Below are 18309 nucleotides of genomic sequence, written 5' to 3'. Positions count from 1 at the left end.
GATTTAACCTCGCTGTTAAAGGAAGGATTGGCTTTCATTCAGGTTTTTTTTTAAACTCATGTTTCACATGGTGCATTAATCTGGCTTCTCCATTTACAGACAATATTCCTTGTCTTTTTTATATATATATGGAATGCTGTTACTTTGAATATACTAACACAGTCTGCCACAGTGTGTGTGCGCAAATTAGATTTGTACTAGACGGGGAGGCAGTGAGTTGATTCTGCAGACTTGTCCCTAAATGGAAAGGGGAAATCTAATAGTTATTCCATTTGGATGCCATCTTGTGTCATCAATGGACAAGCCTAACAGAGTAATGACAAAGATCTGGCAACAGGCTCTCACCCCCTGTCTTTGAAAAGGGCAAGAATCCTGGCAGCGAAACCAGGATAACTGACAGTGCAAAAATATGGTACAAAGAAACTGCATTTACTTTCACTTTGGTGGATTGTTTCAACAAGAATACAAGGCACAAGGGATCGAGTTTCCAATCTCGGGCACATTTCTGTGGGTCTCCTAAGCAGTGGTGAGGAACTTCCCCTATCGGAGAATGAGCTTTCTCCCTGATGGATGTCATGCCTCATGGTGGCTGTTTTATGTGCCTGGGGACAGGCTGCAGTGGTCAGCATGTCAGTTGCAAATGACACACAGAACATTGCACAAGTTAGGTCTGTCCAAATCTGCACAGGGTGAGAAGCATTTTCCAAAAAAAAAACTGGCATCAAGCAACAACAAAAACATGTATACAATGTGTTAGTGCAAATGCAAGAACTGCCCATTTTGCACATGTGATTGGTTTCGTTTTTAGTTGTTGCACACCACTAGTGCTGTGCGCATTAACTTGGCTGTCACTTTTCAGATGTATCCAATTGCAAAAGGGCCTTCGGTAATCAATACCTCTCTCCACAGGATATCAGGAGACACTGAGTCGATTGGCTGCCATCCTTGCCAAGCACTTTGCTGACTCTCGAATTGTGGGAACAGGTAAGTCCTTGTTCTGTGGCAGGACATGCATCAATCCTCTGGGACAGGCATTACCAAGACTCCTGGGATAAGAACAAGCAACCTGTGCAAGCTAACTATCTGCAGCCTGCAGGTCTCCAACTTGAATGTATTGACCTACAACACTAAATTGATAGTTTGGGAATGGTTCACCCATCAAATTGCAGATCATGGGATGAGGAAAATATCACGTGTCATTGGGGAGCATTCCTTTGAGTTTGATGTGAAGGCACGTTGTCAGGGAAAAGCAGAGGGGGACTTGCTCTACCTCTCATAGTGTTCTTGACCTGGGAATAGGTGTCTATAATAGAAAGTGCTCCATTCCCCAGCATGAACATTCTTCACCTTCATAAACACAGAATTATTTAAAAGCAAAATACTGTGGATGCTGGTCTGGCAGCAACTGTGGAGAGAGAAGCGGAGTTAACGTGTTAATGTTTCACATCGAGATGACCTTTCATCAAAACTGAAGAAAGATAGAAATGTAATAGGTTTTGAGTCGGTGGAAGGTGGGGAGGGGGCAGGAAGAACAGAAGGGAAGGCCTGTGATAGGATGGAGGGCAGGAGAGATTAAATAAATTACTTACATTCAAACATACGAATTAGGAGCAGGAGTAGGCCACTTGGACCTTTGAGCCTGTTCTAATATTCAATAAGATCATGGCTGATCTGATTGTAATCTTATTCCCATATTCCCCCTTATTATTTTTAAACAGTGACCCCCCCGCCCCCCCCGTTCTAGATGGGAGGAAGCATCCTTTCCATGTCTACCTTGTCAAGTCCCCTCAGGATCTTGTAACTTTCAATCAAGTTGCTTCTTACTCTCCTAAACTCTAGCAGATACAAGCCTAACCTGTCCAACCTTTCCTCATAAGACAACCAGCTCATTCCAGGTATTAGTTTAGTAAACCTTCTCTGAACTGCTTCCAATACATTTACATCCTTAAATAAGGAGACCAATCCTGTACACAGTACTCCAGATGTGGTCTCACCAATGCCCTATATAACTGAAGCATAACCTCCCGACTCTTGTATTCAATTCCCCTCACAATAAACGATAACATTCTATTAGTTTTCCTAATTACTTGCTGTACCTGCATACTAACCTTTTGCGATTCATGCAGTCGGACACGTAGATCCCTCTGCACCTCTGCAATCTCCCACCGTTTAGATTATATGCTGCTTTTTTTATTCTTCCTGCCAAAATGGACAATTTGACATTTTTCCACGTTATACTCCATTTGCCAGATCTTTGCCCACTCACTTAACCTATCTATGTCCCTTTGTAGCCTCCTTATGTCCTCTTCACATCTTCCTTTCCTACCTATCTTTGTGTCATCAGCAAATTTAACAACCATACCTTTGGTCCCTTCATCCAAGTCATTTATATCAATTATAAAAAGTTGAGGCTGCAGCACTGATCCCTGTGGCACACCACTCATTACATCTTGCCAATCAGAAAATGACCCATTTATGCCTACTCTGTTCCCTGTTAACTAGCCAATCTTCTAATCATGCCAATATGTTACCCCCTACACCATGAACTTTTATTCCCAATAACCTTTGATGTTGCACCTTATCAAATGCCTTCTGGAAATCTAAGTACAGTATATCTACCTGTTCACCTTTATCTACAGCACATGTTACTTTTTCAAAGAACTCTGGCAAATTTATTAAACATGATTCCCCTTTCACAAAACCATGTTGACTCTGCCTGATTACTTTGAATTTTTCCAAGTTCCCTACTATAATGTCTTTAATAAGGGCCCTATTTTCCTATGACAGATGTTAAGCTAACTAGCCTGTAGTTTCCTGCTTTCTGTCTCCCCTTTTTGAATAAAGGAGTTACATTCACTATTTTCACTAATGGAGCCTTTCCTGAATCTAGTGAATATTGGAAAATTAAAACCAATGCATCAACTACCTCGCGAGCCACTTCTTTTAAGACCCTAGGATTAGCCCATCAGGACCTGGGGACTTGTCAGTCTGCAGCTCCAACAATTTTCCCAGTGTCACCTGGTGATTGTAATTTTCTTGAGTTCCTCCCTCTCTTCCATTTCCTGATTTACAGCTATTTCTGGGATGTTACTTGTATCCTCTATAATGATGACTGATGTTAACTCTTTTCTTTTTTAAATATCTATAGAAACTCTTACTAGCTGTCTTTATATTTCTAGCTACCTTTCTCTCATACTCTAACTTTCCCTTCCTTATCAATCTTTTTGTCATTCTTCGCTGTTTTTTATATGCTGTTCAAACTTCTGACCTACCACCCATCTTCGCGTGTTTATATGCTTTTTCTTTAGGAAGAATTTTCCCCCCATCGGGGGGGTGGGGGGGAGAGTGCAGGAGCGGACGCGGGTGGGCGTGCCTCCGATCAGCACCCCCAATCGGGGGCGCACCGCCATTTTACGTGGGTGGACCAGTTAAGACCCGCTCAGCGTGACGTCTGCCAGGACCCTGTGCGGGCGGGGGGGGATTCCCTCAGCCGAGAGTGCGCTCTTTCGCGCATGCGTGCGAAAGAGCGCACTCATCTCCCTGAGGCTAAGTGCTGCCTCAGGTAGATCGGCGCCAAATTTAAAAATGGTGAAGATGCAAAAATAAAATTTCCCTGACATGTCCCCTCATGTGACACTGTCACATGAGTTGCGATACATCCATCACTTTAAAGCATACATTTACTAAAATTTTAAAAACCCTCATGAAACCCCATCCCGCCCGTGGATGAGGTTTCATGCTTTTTCCGAAGCCCGCCAGGGCTCCCAGCGTGCCTGCCAACCTTAAGGTTGGACGGGCAGGTCCATTAAGTATCTCAATTGCTTTTTAAATGGTCTCAATAGGCCGTTGACAGGTCGGCGGGCGCACAGCTGATTCAGCTGCGTCCCCGCTGACCTGAAAATTGAAATGACGCGGGGTGACGTCAGGAGTTCTGCCTGACATCATCCCGCGTCATTTTATGTGTTGGCGAGCGGGCCCCGCCCCCCCCGTTCGCCAACCTAAAGATCCTGGCCTTTAAGCTTGATGCTATTTTTAACTTTTATAGTTAACCATGGATGGCGGATCCTCCCCTTGGAATTTTTCTTTCTTGTTGGAATGTATCTATTCTGTGTATTCTGGAATATCCGCTTAAATGTCTGCCACTGTATCTCTATTGACCTATCCCTTAACCTAAATTGCCCATTCACTTTAACTAGCTCTGCTTTCATGCCCTCATAATTGTCCTTATTTAGTTTAAAATGCTAGTCTTAGACGCACTCTTCTCTCCCTCAAACTGAATGTAAAACTGTATTATATTATGATTGCTACTATCGAGGGGCGTCTTCGCTATGAGGTCATTAATTAAACCTATCTCGTTGCACAATAACAGCTCTATTATAGCCTGCTCTCTGGTTGGCGCCAAAATGTGCTGTTCTAACAAACTATCCCGAAAACATTGTGAATTCCTCATCTAGACTACCATTGCCCATCTAACTTTTCAGTCTGTAATGTAGATTAAAACCCCCATGATTATCGCCATACCTTTCTGACAAGCTCCCATTATTACTATGGGAGAATGGGGTTGAGAAACTTATCAGCCATGATTGAATGGCAGAGCAGACTCGATGGGCCGAATGGCCTAATTTCTGCTCCTATTTTTTATGGTCTTATTTCCTCCTTTATACCCTGGCCTACTGTGTAGTTACTGTTGGAGGGCCTATACACCACTCTCACAAATGACTACTTGCCTTTATCATTTTTCATCTCTATCCAAACTGCTTCTACACCCTGGTTTCCTGAATTTAGGAAGTCATCCCTAAGGTCATCCTTAGGTCGTCCCTCCCTAATGTGCTAATACCATCATTAATTAACAGAGCTAATCCTCACCTTTTGCTAGCTTCCTGTCCTTCCTAAACATCATGTACCCTTCAATATTCAGGTCGTAATCTATGTCATCTTGCAGCCATGTCTCTGTAATCGCTATCAGATAGTACTTATTTTTTCCTATTAGCTCTGTCAGTCCATCTGTTTTGTTTCAAATGCTACATGCATTCAGATACAAAGCATTTAGTTTTGTACTTTTATTATTTTTGTAACCTCTAGCATTATCTGCTGATTTACTCTATAGATTTGTACTCACGGTCCCTTATCATTTCCCCTATTAAAACCTTTCTCTCTTGCCTTGTCTCTACTCTTTTTGATTCAACATATCTTCCCAAATTTGATCCCTTGCCCCCTCTCTACTTTCCTAGTTATGCAGCTTGCTAGAACACCGATCCCAGCACAGTTCAGGTGTAGACCGCCCCAACAGAATAGCCCCCACTTTCCTCAGTACTGGTGCCAGTGTCCCATGAACCGGAACCCACTTCTCCCACACCAGACTTTGAGCCGCACATTCATCTCTCTAATTTTATGTACCCTATGCCAATTTGCACATGGCTCAGTTAATAATCCAGAGATTATTACCTTTGAGGTTCTGCTTTTTAATTTAGTGCCTAGTTCTTCATACTGGTGATGCAGAACTTCTTTCCTAGTTCTGCCTATATTGTTGGTACCTACATGAACCATGACCACTGGATGATCCTCCTGCAAGTTCCTCTGCAACCCTTAGCAGATGTCCCAAACCCTGGTACTGGGCAGGCAACACAGCTGTCTAGACTCACGCTGTCACTATACTGTCCCAAACTACCATTACCTTCCTTTTTACGCCCCCCACTTGAATGGCTTCCTGTACCACGGTGCCATGGCCAATCAGCTCATCCACACTGCAGCCCCCACTCTCATACAAACAAGCTGAGAGAACCTCATACCTGTTGGACAATTGCAAAGGCTGAGGCTCCTGCACTCCTGCCCTCTGGGTCCCCTTATCTGCCCCACTTGCAGTCATACCCAACTGTCCCTGACCACTGACCAAATCAGAAGACCCTATCCTCTGGGATGTAACTGCCTCCTGGTACAAAGCATCCAGGTAACTCCCCCCCTCCCTGATGTGTTACAGAGTCTGCTGCTCGGACTCCAGCTCAATGACTCTGAGCCAAAGCTCCTCGAGCCATAAGCACTTATTGCAGACGTTTTTCCCTGGATCACACTGTATCCAGGAGCTCCCACATACTGCAACCATGACACATCAGCTGTCCAGCCATCCTTAATGTGTTTTAATTAACTATTTAATTATAATATTCAATTATTTATTGTCTTTTTGTATATATTTTATTAAACTTAACCAGCAGTTCCTGTACTATTTTAAACTTTAGGAACAAAATAGACCTTAACCACTTACAAGATACTCACCAAACAGCTAGCTTCTTTCCCTGTAGCAGAGTAAGAACTAATTCCTACAGGGTGGAAAAGCAAATACAAAGGAACACCTTCCCATCCTCACCTAACTCCTCCACTCACCAAACTCCCAGGTATCCACTCAGTTCCAAACTCTTTCGAGTTATCAACAGTCACAGATTGCAACTCTTTCGAGTACAATCACAGTTCTTGGTTTTTCCAGGAGTGGGACATGAACCCACAACCCTCTGATTCAAAGGCGAGGGTGCTATGAACTGAGCCACAGCTGACATCTCCCCACTCAGTTCCAAACTGCACTCGTTTGCAAGGCTGCACTAAAGACCCCTGAATTTAGATTAAACTGAACTGCAGTTACAGAAACCAGATTAAACCAATTAGCTAATTAACTACTCAACTCTCAGTTGTGTGCTTTCCCTGCCTAAGACTGGCAGAAACTTACTCTACTTACTTACAAACACAGCACTTTCCACTTATTGCTTATTATAGGTAAGGTTGATTTTTTCAAGAACAAGATTGACACTTTAAACTCCCCCACTCACCAAACTCCCAGGTATGCATTCAGCATATGCTCAGTTCCAAACTGCACTCATTTGCTGGTGCAAAAGCCAAAGAGAGTGGTAATGATGAGATGTGAATGGCAGCATAGCAGCTGTCTGAATGCAACATGCAAGGATGAAAAAAGAACCAAGACAAGACCAAACCAGCAAAAAAAACATAGAACGAGATGGAGGCAGAGATTATGGTCTAAAATTGTTGAACTCTATGTTGAGTCCAGAAGGCTGTAAAGTGTCAAGTGGAAAAATGAGGTGTTGTTTCTCGAGCTTACGTTGAGTTTCACTGGAACACTGTAGTAGGCCCTGGACAGTAAGGTCAGAGTGGAGGCGAGGTCCAGAATTAAAGCAGAGTACTCCCTGGTCATGGAAAAACTGGAAAAGTCATGGAAATTCCAAAAAAAGGCCTAAAGTAATTGAAAAGTTGAAATAAAGACAGGGACGAGACTTTTCTGACTTTGGGTGGAATTCCAGCCTTTTCTGATGCCCACTACCCCCTCTCCTTAGTTGTTTGCTTCATTTTGCATGTGTGGAATCCAGTACAGATTTTGTTCTCCTGCCAGACCCCACCACTGGCTGTTTTGAAGACTGCCAGAACAACAACAATCTTTAGCTGAGTAGCCTGTCAATTGTTAAAGAAGGTAAGGCAGAGAGGCACAAGCATCTGGTGGAGGATACGATGACTAAATTGATGTCAGAGTGGCAGCAAGGCAAAGAATTAAAATGACAGGTGTCAGGAAACTCTGGGTCATGCTTGGGGACTGAATGGAGGTGTTCTGCAAATAAGTCACCCAACGTGCTTTTGGTCTTCCCCATGTAGAGGAGACCACATCATGAGCAATGAATGTAGTAAACCAAATGGAAAGAAGTATAAGTAAATCGCAGTCATTCACCATTGGAGCCTTGGATGGTGAGAAGGGAGGAAGTGAAAGGACAGGTGTTGCATCTCCTGCATTTGCATGGAAAGGTGTCATAGGAAAGGGGCGGGTGTGTCGGAGGTGACTGAGGCATGGGTTAGGGTGTCATGGAGGGAACGGTCCCTTTGGAATACTGAAAGGAGAGGACAGGGCAGATATCTTTGGCAGTGACTTCACATGAGCTGGTGAAAATTGCAGAGAATGGTCAGTTGAATATGAAGGCTGATTGGTTGGAAGGTGATGACAAGGAGAACTCTATTGTGGCTCTGGGAAGGAGGGGATGGGATGAGAGTAGAAGTGCATGAAATAAATCGGACATGATGGAGGGGAATCCTCAGTTGAGGAAAAAGGAAGACATATCAGAAGCACTAGTATGGAAGGTTGCATCATCAGATCAGAGACGAAGGAGACAGAGAAACTGGGAGAATGGAATAGAGCCCTTGCAGAAATTGGGGTGTGAGGAGGTTTACCAAAGGTAACTGTAGGAGTCTGTAGGCTGAAAGTGAATATTAGTTGATAGCCTGTCCCCAGAAATGGAGACACAGAAGCCTGGGAAGAGATGGACCAGGTGAAGGTGAGGAAGGGTGGAAATTGGAAACAAAGTCAATGAAATGTTCCAGTTCAGGGTGAGAGCAGGAGGCACAGTCATGAATATACTGGAAAAAGAGATGAGAGAAGGGGCCTAGTCCTGACCAGGACTGGTCTAAGAAATGTTACATGTATCTCACAGAAAAATGTAGCTAGGACCTGTTTGGGTACCCCTAGCAACACCTATTATTTGGAAGAAGTGAAGGGAGTTGAAGGAGAAGTTGTTCAATGTAAGAACAAGTTCGGCCAGGTGGAGGAGGCTGGTGGTGGATGGAGACTGCTAGAACCTCCCTTCACAGATTATTTATACCTTTTTATGGCTACATCTTTTTAGGTTTCGAAGTGAGAAGGCAGGGTCAGCATCCAAATTCAGTTTCAGGCGCAATTGGGGAATATTGGAGCTGAATCTTAGTAGGTTTGCTTCTTAGGCTCAGCTTTTTGAACCTGAACTGCAGATGATCAGGGATCTGAAACTCCACGGGATTCCCAGTTGCATATTGAAGGCAGCTTGAAGAAACTGCCAATGTTTTAACAATGTTATGAACATATGATGGGCAAGAAAGACCACCTGGTTCATCAAATCTGCCCTATTGTTTCAAGGTGTTACCATGGTAATCACTGCACTGCCTTCAACAGCCACTCCTTCAACAAAACTGCGTCAGTGTTTAGTGGGTGGTCGAGTTCCTGTTTAGGTGTCCAAGAATTTCTGGAACTAACCCCATTCAACACAGAAGCTACATTTACACCCCAACTGGAATGCCAGTATGATATGGCTTTGCTTAGTACTGACATTCGAGCTGTTATGTAAATCCTGCATCACAGCCCGACCCGAATCCTAGGAGTTACATTGGGCCCTGAATTAATACCGCACATTCCTATTATTACTGACACTAAGTGCCTTGGGACGTTTATTCCATTAAAGAATTAATAGAAATACAATTTGGTGTTAGTGAAACTTTAGATGCAGTATGAAGTGGCATTCTAACTGAGGTCATCAGGATGGCGGCTGAGAGCAGTGGAAAAATTAACTTAGTTATAAAGAAGTGCTCCAATACCTTTGTGCTAAGGCATATTTATTTAGTTCATGGAGGGTTTATCCTGCATGTAGCCAATACTGTGCCTAATGTGTGAATGCTTGATGGGACAATGTAGAGTAAGCTTTGCCCTACATCTGGGCCTCTTCTGGGACTGCTTGATTATGGCAGAAGTGGAAAATATTCAATTTCTCAACATGATATACCTCATGACAACTTCAGACAATAAAATTCTTTGACTTGATTCACTCTCTCTTGTCCCTAGATATTAAAGATTCTCTGATGCAGGCTCTTGCCAGCTACGTCTGCTACCCTCACTCCCTGCGAGCCGTTGAACGTATCCCAGAGGAACAGTAAGTGCAAACAGCATAAGTTACTGTGTGTGCAAACAGACTTATTAAGTGCAATGTTTTAAGCACATTTATCAAGATTGGCATGAGGAGTAATTTAATAGAGAAACCTAGTATGTAGTGTATCGGGTCTTGGGGATTTTTTGGATTTTAACCCCCTTAGCTTCTCCAAGCATTTTTCTCTGATATTAATTACCTTGGGTTCCTCTCTCTTTTTAGCCCCTTAGTTACCCTCTATTTATGGTATGTTATTTGTGTCTTCTACCTTGAAGACAGACACAAAATATTTGTGCTCATTCCCCATGATAATTTCTCCTGTCTCTGTCTCTAATGGACCAATGTTTACTTTAGCTACTCTGCTCCTTTTTATATACTTGTAAAAGCTCTTGCAATCTATTTTTATATTCCTAGTTAGTTTACTCTCATATTCTAATTGTTCCCCTTTTATCAACTATTTGGTGGCCTTTGGTTTCTGAAACACTGCCAATACTCACACTTACTACCATTCCTTGCCACATTATAAGCCCCTTCTTTTGATCTAACACTATCCTTAACTTCCTTAGTAAGCCACGGATGGATCTTTTTTGCCGAGTTTTTATTTTTTAATGGAATGTATTTTTGTTAAACGTTTTGAATTATTTCTTTAAAGGTTTCCCACTGTTTCTTTATCACCATACCTTTTACTCTGTTTACCCAATCAACCTTAGCCAGCTCTCTCCTCAAACCTATGTAATTGGCTTTGTTTAAGATTAACATTCTTGTTTGGGACTGGAGTATGTTGCTTTCAAACTTAATATAGAATTCAAATGCATTGTGATCACTACCCCCCAGTGAATCTTTTACTGTGAAATTACTTGTTCGCCTTGCCTCATTGCACAATACTAGGCCTAAAATTGCTGCATACCTATTTGGCTCCACAACTTTGTTCCATATTGTTCTGGAAACTCTCATGAAACCATTCTCCAAACTCATCTCATTTGATTGGCTCAGTCTATATGAAGAATAAAGTCCCCCACAATTATTACATTGGCTTTGTTACATCCCCAATAATTTCTTGCTTAATGCTCTGTCCAATGGTATAACTACTGTTAGGGGGCCGAGAAACTACTCAATATCATTTTCTGATCCTTGTTATTCTTAATCTCTGCCTTCATCTTCTGAGCCAAGACCCTTTCTCACTACTGTCCTTCTGCCATCTTTGTTTGCCTTTTCAAAATTATTTCCCAAGCTTGGTCGCCTTGTTACCATGTCTCTATAATGGTGATTAGATCGAAACCATTTATCTCTATTTCTGCCACTAGTTCATCTATCTTATTGCACATGCTTCTCGCATTCAGATTAAAAGCGTTTAACTTTTTTTTAACTACTCTTCTTTGCATGGATCTTATTCGCTGTTCCACTATTAAACTCTGTGTCTCTTCTTGTCCCACTCTTCTCTTTACTCAGATCACTAACTGCTCTGTTGCCTTGACTTTTCCCTTTAGGTTTCTAAATTTAGCTTCACCTGAACCGTTCCACCCTCTTAGTTTAAAGCCTTGTCCATAGCCCAAGTTAAATAGTTTGCCAAGGAAGTCACCAATATAAGTTCTCATAAATGATAGGTGTGTTGCAGCTTTAATTCTGACCAAAGTTTGTACTCGTTCTCACAAAGGGGTCATCATTCTGCACTCCCCATTCTCCGGTTTCTATTAGTGTGGAACAGGATCAGAGACAGGAATGAGAGGGTACAAACTGATTCACGTCGTCAATAGATGGCTGACTGGAAACACCATTCGTCACAAACTCTGAAGATTGGCTATCTAGTGGCTTTATGTTTAATGAATTCTGCCAATTTGATTCCAAAATGGACTGAAGCACTTGAGGTCAACTTGAGAAAACTTGGAGCATAGAAATGGCAAGCACAGAAACAATTTCAGGGGATAACGAGCTTTGATATCCTGTCCTATAATAACAACAGTATTTGAAAGTATGAGTTTTCTTGAAATGTTGTTTCTGTGGAATGGTGATGTGCTACTTGTGGTCATAAATGGGAGCATTTTTCATCAAAAGATGTTTGGGGGATATTGTTTGGTTTGCTGAGTATACAACACAATTTTTTTTAGCATTATGTAGAATATACAGAATATACATCACAAAAACACAGGGCATTTGGCTCAACCAATCCATGGTGGTGTTTATGTTCCAGTCGAGCTTGCTTCCATCTTTCCTTGTCCAACAGTATCAGCGTGACCCTCTATTCGTCTAGCTTTCCCTTAGATGCACCTACACTATTTGCCTCAACAAATCCCTGTGGTAATGAATTCCTCAATCTACTCTCTGAATAAAGAAGTTTCTTCTGAATTCCCCATTTGATTCCTTGGTGATTAACTTATATTGATGGCCTCTAGTTTTGCCTTTCCCCAAAAGAAACACACGCTATCAAAATCTTTTATAATTTTGAAAATCTCTATTAGGTCACCCCTTAGTCTTTTTGTTGAAAAGCACCACCACCCCAAAAATATAATTTTGTTGCTTGTGAGTTGCACATAGTATGGTTTCTCCTAAGACATTTCTTGCGGACAGTTGAAAACAGAACTAGCCTCACTTGTTGCTGTTTTATCAACATTTCAGAGACTGACTCTTTCATCTTCTCACATACATTATCACTGCTGTCAACACTTTCACTGGCATGATGATGAGCTGCGACTAAGTATTGGTACCTTGGAGTATTGGAGTCTTGTGTCTTTGCTTTTACAGACGTGTGGCCATGATGAAGAATCTCTTGGCTCCATATGAACAGCGTCCATGGGCCCAGACCAACTGGATACTTGTGCGACTCTGGAGGGTATGTTTACCTCTTGCATCAAAAAATAATGCTCATAATACTTAACAAGTTTCACTCAATTCTTGTTCATTTCAGATAGGCTTGCATATTTGCACATGTACTTTTAAATGGAAATGAATTGTGGGAGAGCGTTTCCATTATAAGTATTTCACAGCCCTTTCACTCCTATCAAATGATTTGGAGCTAGGAGTTACAAACTCAGCAGCTAAACTTGGAGATGATACAAAGCTAATGAAGGTGGCAGAACTAAAGATGAACAGGAAAAATGACAAGATGATTTCAATATACTTGGACATTGGGCAGATAAATGGCAGATAAATTCAGTGTAGGCAAATGCAGGGTGCTTTACCTGAGGGCAGAAAATCCTGGATAATTATTCAAATGGAAAGAAAACTTTGTGCTTGGAAAGTGAAGGAGATCTGTGGTACTGATTAACAGTAAATGAAAGCTATGAAAATGATAGGTTGAATCTTCCAAGGTGTGCTAATTACTGTTGGTTGCCACTCTGCTCCTATTTACTTAGCTTGCACCAGAGCTCCGCATTTCTGACCCTGAGTTCCAAACCGGGGCTCCTGAGTAATGTGGAGCATACCTGCTCCTGGAGTCCTTCCTTTGTAGTGTAGGCGCATTGGGGGGAAGCCAAACTATGCCCCCTTTTTGCAACACTAGCTGCCATATACCGGTAAATTTAAACACCCCAAAGGCACTTGGAGAAGCTATGGGGCAAAGGTAATTGTGTAAGGTAAGTGGGTAGGGTGGGGGGGGGGAGAAGTCGGAGATTTGGGGGGCTGATAGTTAGGGGTCCAGTGGGGAGTCGGGGCAGGGGGTGGTGCGGTCGGTAGTATAGTTACCCAGGAATTCAAACTGGTTTTAATCCTTCTAACTTTTCCTGGGTAACTATTCTGGTAAGTGAGTCAGAACCATCTAACTAACTCAGAGACTTGGAGGGTTCCAAGCATAGGGTAATTGTCCAATGGAAGTTGAAACTTCCCGGGCAAATCTCATGGAGTGCTTGCATTGGTCCCCAAGCACATCTCCCGGGGTACGACCATCCGGAGACCAGAAGATCTGAGCCCGTATTTGGTGGCAGCCGTGTGAAGCAAATTCAATATTGTAGTGAATTAAAAGGTCCATTTTAAGAGTCTAAGTAGTGAGATAACCCTTCCAATTTATGTGTCATTGGTGCAATGGCATCTAGAATACTGTGTATCATTCAGGTCACCACAGTACAAAAAATATATTGCTGTTAGTTGTTAGTTGGATTTTGATTCTATTTGCATAAGGATATTAAATGGGAACTCGTGCTGATTTATACATAGTATGTATACAGGAACAGACTGGAGCTGCACAACATGCAGTGTGTCTCTCTAAATAAACACTCATGTATAAAGACCAGGCTTCAGTATCCTATTCAGTATTCTTTCACCATCTAGCTATCTGAGTTATAACAATTGCAGCTACTGAAAAAAATAATGAAGAGAGAAACCAGAATGATGAAGGAATGGAGTGATCTGAATGGGGAGTAATTATGTAAATAGATCATGCCCTTACTGGAAAAGAGAAGGTTGAGAGGTGATACGATTGCTGTTTTTAGGATTCTAAATGACCTAGATATGTTGACGATAATGAGCTGTTTCACCTTGACCTGAATATAAAACAGAGGACACAACCTCCATTTGAAACATTAGAAAGATATGTGGAAGGCCATTCAGCTTAATGTGTCCATGCTGGCAGAAAAAGAACTATCCATTCTAATCCCCCTTCCAACTATTGGTCTGTAGCCCTGTCGATCACAGCACCTCAAGTGCATATCCAATTATTGTTTTTTAAATGTGATGAGAGATTCTGCCTTTACCACCTTTCAGACCACGAGATCCAGACACCCACCATCCTCTCGGTGAAAAAGTTACACTTCAAAATTAAACCTCAACTCCTCTCTAATCCTTCCACTAATTGCTATGTCCCTTGGATATTGATCTCACTGTAAATGGAAACAGGTCCTTCCTATCGCTTCTACCTCGGCTCCTCAATTTTATACACCTTAATTAAACCCCCCTTAGGATCCTCCTCCATCCCAGCCTATCTAATCTACCCTCATGGATAAAATTCTCCATTCCTAGCAGCTAAAGGTGCTACATGCCCTCATAAACCTCTTATGTGCTCTCTATCGTATGATTCGATCCTTTCTGTAATGTGGTGACCAAAACTGCATGCAGTACTCTAGCTGCAGGCTAACTAGTGTTTTATGCAGTTCTAGCATAACTTTCCTGCGCTTATGCTCCAGGCCTCGGCTAATAAAGGGAAGTATCCCTTTACCATTTAGCCTGCCGCCTTATCTAAATTCAAAACGAATGTTTGGAAATACTATTTCAGTGAGTAAGTGGTAAATCTATGGAACAGTTCCCTGGGTGTTACGATTGATTCATCCAAATGTACTTTGCATTTTTTACCTGTATATTTAAGAATATGAGACAGGATATGTTAAGTGTAGTATGCTGGGAAGAAGGAGGTGACTTGACCAATGGCCTCCAAAGTTTTTCAATACTGACTTTTTCTTGTCTGGTATCTGGGCATGTTGTAGACTAATTTATTAGAGATTTATTGCAGTGATTAATCAGCTCCATTGTTGTTGTATCCTGACATTATCTGGATGGTAGAGGCAGATAAAGGTGGACTTTCGTCTGTCTTTTGCCTAGCAATTCCCATGTTCCAAACCTCCTTGAAATGATTCAAATTTTCACTCTGTCACTAGCGCACCATACTGTGTTGAGAGTAAATTTTTCCCAGCTCTATTATCATCTACTGTATCTAGCAATGGCCTGAGTGCTGATTGTTGTGGGTCCTGGTGGAACCATGCAGTGAGTAGTCTCATTGCTGCTAATAGTGGGCCAGATGAATGTAGAGATTCAAGATGGCGGATCTCTGTACCATAAGTAACATTCCACCTCACTTCAAATGAGAGGTTTTGTGCTTTCCTTTTGTTTTGAGGATCTGAGATTCAGCAATGTGAAGTTAGCTTCAAGGAATACTGACCTTATCTGTTTCTGTAATTTTTCATAATCAGAACCTAATTAGATCAATCGTATTTAGCCAACCCCTTAGATTATTAAAGTGATAACTAAATAAAGAATAAACTTGCATTTTTATAAACTGCTTTCCATATCTACAGGACGTCCCAATGTGCTTCACAGCCAATGAATTACTTTTGAGGTACAATCACTGTTGTAATGTGGGAAACACGTGAGTGCAGTTTGCACCCAGCAAGATGCTGCAAACAGCAGTGAGTTAAATGACCAGACCATCTGTTTTTCCTGGTGCCGCTTGAGGAATAAATGTTGGGCAGGGCATATAGCATCTTTAGCTTCTTCGGGATGTCCTAATGTACTTTATGCTAAATAAATTACTGTTGGTGTAACTATGTGGGCAAACAGTACATCCTGTTTGTTCAGATAAACCTGTTTTATTGATGTTCTTCGAGGGACAAATGTTTGCAGCAGTCCTGAGGAGTCTCCCCTCCTCTTTGAATGGTGGCATGGGATCTTTTATATCCACCTGAACAGGCAGTTACTCAGCTGGTGTTCTAGAGGCCAGGACTAATAACTCAGAGGATTTGAATTATAGTCTTACCAGGTAATTTAAGGAATTAAATTAATTTTTGTTTTAAATCAGGAAATAAAAATCTGATACCAGTTCAAGTAACCCGTAAAGCTGTTGCATTGTCGTTTTAAAAAAAGATTGGTTCACTGAACTGCCATCCTTACCTGGTCTAGCCTTTGTATGACTCCAGTCCCACACCAACATGGTTGACTTTTAAACTGCTCTCTGAAAAGGCCTAGCAAGCCCCTCAGTTGTAACAAACTGCCTGCAGGTCTGTCAACGCCTTCTCAGGCCAACTAGGAATGGGCAATAAATGCCAACTCACTAGTGTGGTGCATATCCCAAGAATGAATTTTCAAAAAAATGGACCCATGGGTTAATGTCTCCTCCAAAGGACAGTAACTCTGACAGTACAGCACTCTCTAGCAATGCACTGAAGTGTTGGCCTTAATTTTGCAATTTAAGCCCTGAAGTGGGGCATGAACCTATAGTTTTCTGACTTGGACAAGAGTGTTACCACTTAGCCAACCTGACATTTGAATATGCAAGCTTGTCAGTCAATATGTTGGCAGATGTCAATTATAGCTTCACCAATGACCATATGAAAATTACTTTAAAAAAAATTTCTGGGCCTGACCAAACAGCTCTCAGCTCTTCGGAGAGTAATATGCTGCTATCCGAACCCCTTCAGATATAAATAAGAATTAATAATATCCAGCTGGTTAACAAAGAAACAGGGTTTCTTTGAATGCTTAGTGTCCTCCCAAGATGGGAATATTCTGCATGCTATTGATCGCCAAAACCGATTAACCAGCCACCCATTTACTACTGGTTCTGATACTTTTCCGTGTACAACAATGCTGCTACTTTTGACTACAAAGCATGTGAAAGTAATTTGTTGAATGGGAATGCTGCTGTTGTGCAGAAATACCATATGAAGAAGTCTTCTAGTTTATTTGACTGTGCAAGAAACACATTCTGGACTGACCTAAGCCTTTTTTTAAATAAATTTAATGCCACTTGTTTTTTAACCTGTTTCTATGTATGTTTAATTTATTATAAATCTACCTTGGAGTTTTAGCCTGAATGATATGCTTTGACAGTGTGGTGTTTTTGCACTTAGTGCAGAGGACATGAGTGCTTGGCTGTCAAACTCTGCAACTTTTGCACAATCTCGCTGTATCCCCATATCTAGCTATCACGAAAACCACTTTCTTTCTCCTTCAAAGTATTGCCCATTTCTTCTACCTTTTCCTCGCTATCAAATCCCGAGTACATTGGTCTTAAGGTTCAGCAGTGTGCTGCTTGCCCACCGCAAACTACAATTCATTTACCTGCACTCTCATCTCCCCTGTTTTTTGCCAAGCTTCACTGCCTTCATGATTTGAGCAAATTGTCTTTGACCCTTGTTTACCAATCTCTACTTGACATTTTATTCCTTCCTCCACACACTGTAGCTCAGCAATCTCTTCAAGACCCTTTACTTCTCCAGAATTGGAATAGCCCCCAAATGTCATTCTACCCTCGGAGATTACTCTTTTAGTCACTTCACCTCTGCTTTCTGACACACACTCCCTAAATCCCATCTTTCTCCAAGGATTCAAAATCCCTCTAAGAATCCTTTTGTCAATTGAGCTTCCATTTTCTCCTCCTCTTCCAATTTTTCTTTCCCCCTTTCTCCTTCTGGACATTCACCTTTTCTCCCACCTGTGGGATAGTCCCCAGGCAACAATCCATAGAGGTGCAAGGATCCATAAAGCTGCATCTGATCAAGTTACTTTCACTTTCAATCAACTCTAGTGAGCAAGAATATTATTATCCTTTTCAGCTATGTTATGATCTTGGCTGAGACCAGTCACGCCTTTTAAATAATAAGAAATCCAAAATCCCAGTTATTTACTGAAGGAATGAAGCCACAATACCATGGCTTAAAACGGAAGAATTTTTTCTATACAAAAGTCAAACAGAGCAATTCCTGAATGCTTTATTAGGTAATCTCCTGTACTCAAATCCAAACCAACACAAGTTAAAAATTAACAAGCAAATTGCAGTTGATTATAAACTATGCACATTAACTGGCAGGCGCAACTAAAACAGATCTTACAAATTGGCTCGGCAGTCAACTCAGCTTATATGTCATAAAGCTCATTCACAATGCCTTTCAAAAGCCTG

General features: G+C 41.7%; 1 protein-coding gene across 1 annotated transcript in view; it reads left to right on the top strand.

Moving 5' to 3' along the window:
* Window positions 1-18309, top strand: part of rnf123 (ring finger protein 123) — a 440342-nt gene that overhangs the window by 202492 nt on the left and 219541 nt on the right. The window contains exons 28-30 of the mRNA XM_078543856.1: window positions 910-984; window positions 9632-9719; window positions 12453-12540. Coding sequence (XP_078399982.1) covers window positions 910-984; window positions 9632-9719; window positions 12453-12540 — 251 coding nt within the window. The remainder of the gene's footprint in view (window positions 1-909; window positions 985-9631; window positions 9720-12452; window positions 12541-18309) is intronic.

This window comes from Cetorhinus maximus, chromosome 6, assembly GCF_964194155.1.
Source record: "Cetorhinus maximus chromosome 6, sCetMax3.hap1.1, whole genome shotgun sequence".
In the NCBI taxonomy this organism is placed as follows: Eukaryota; Metazoa; Chordata; class Chondrichthyes; order Lamniformes; family Cetorhinidae; genus Cetorhinus; species Cetorhinus maximus.
Note: the sequence above shows the minus strand (reverse complement) of the source record. Positions and strands in the feature narration are given on the sequence as shown.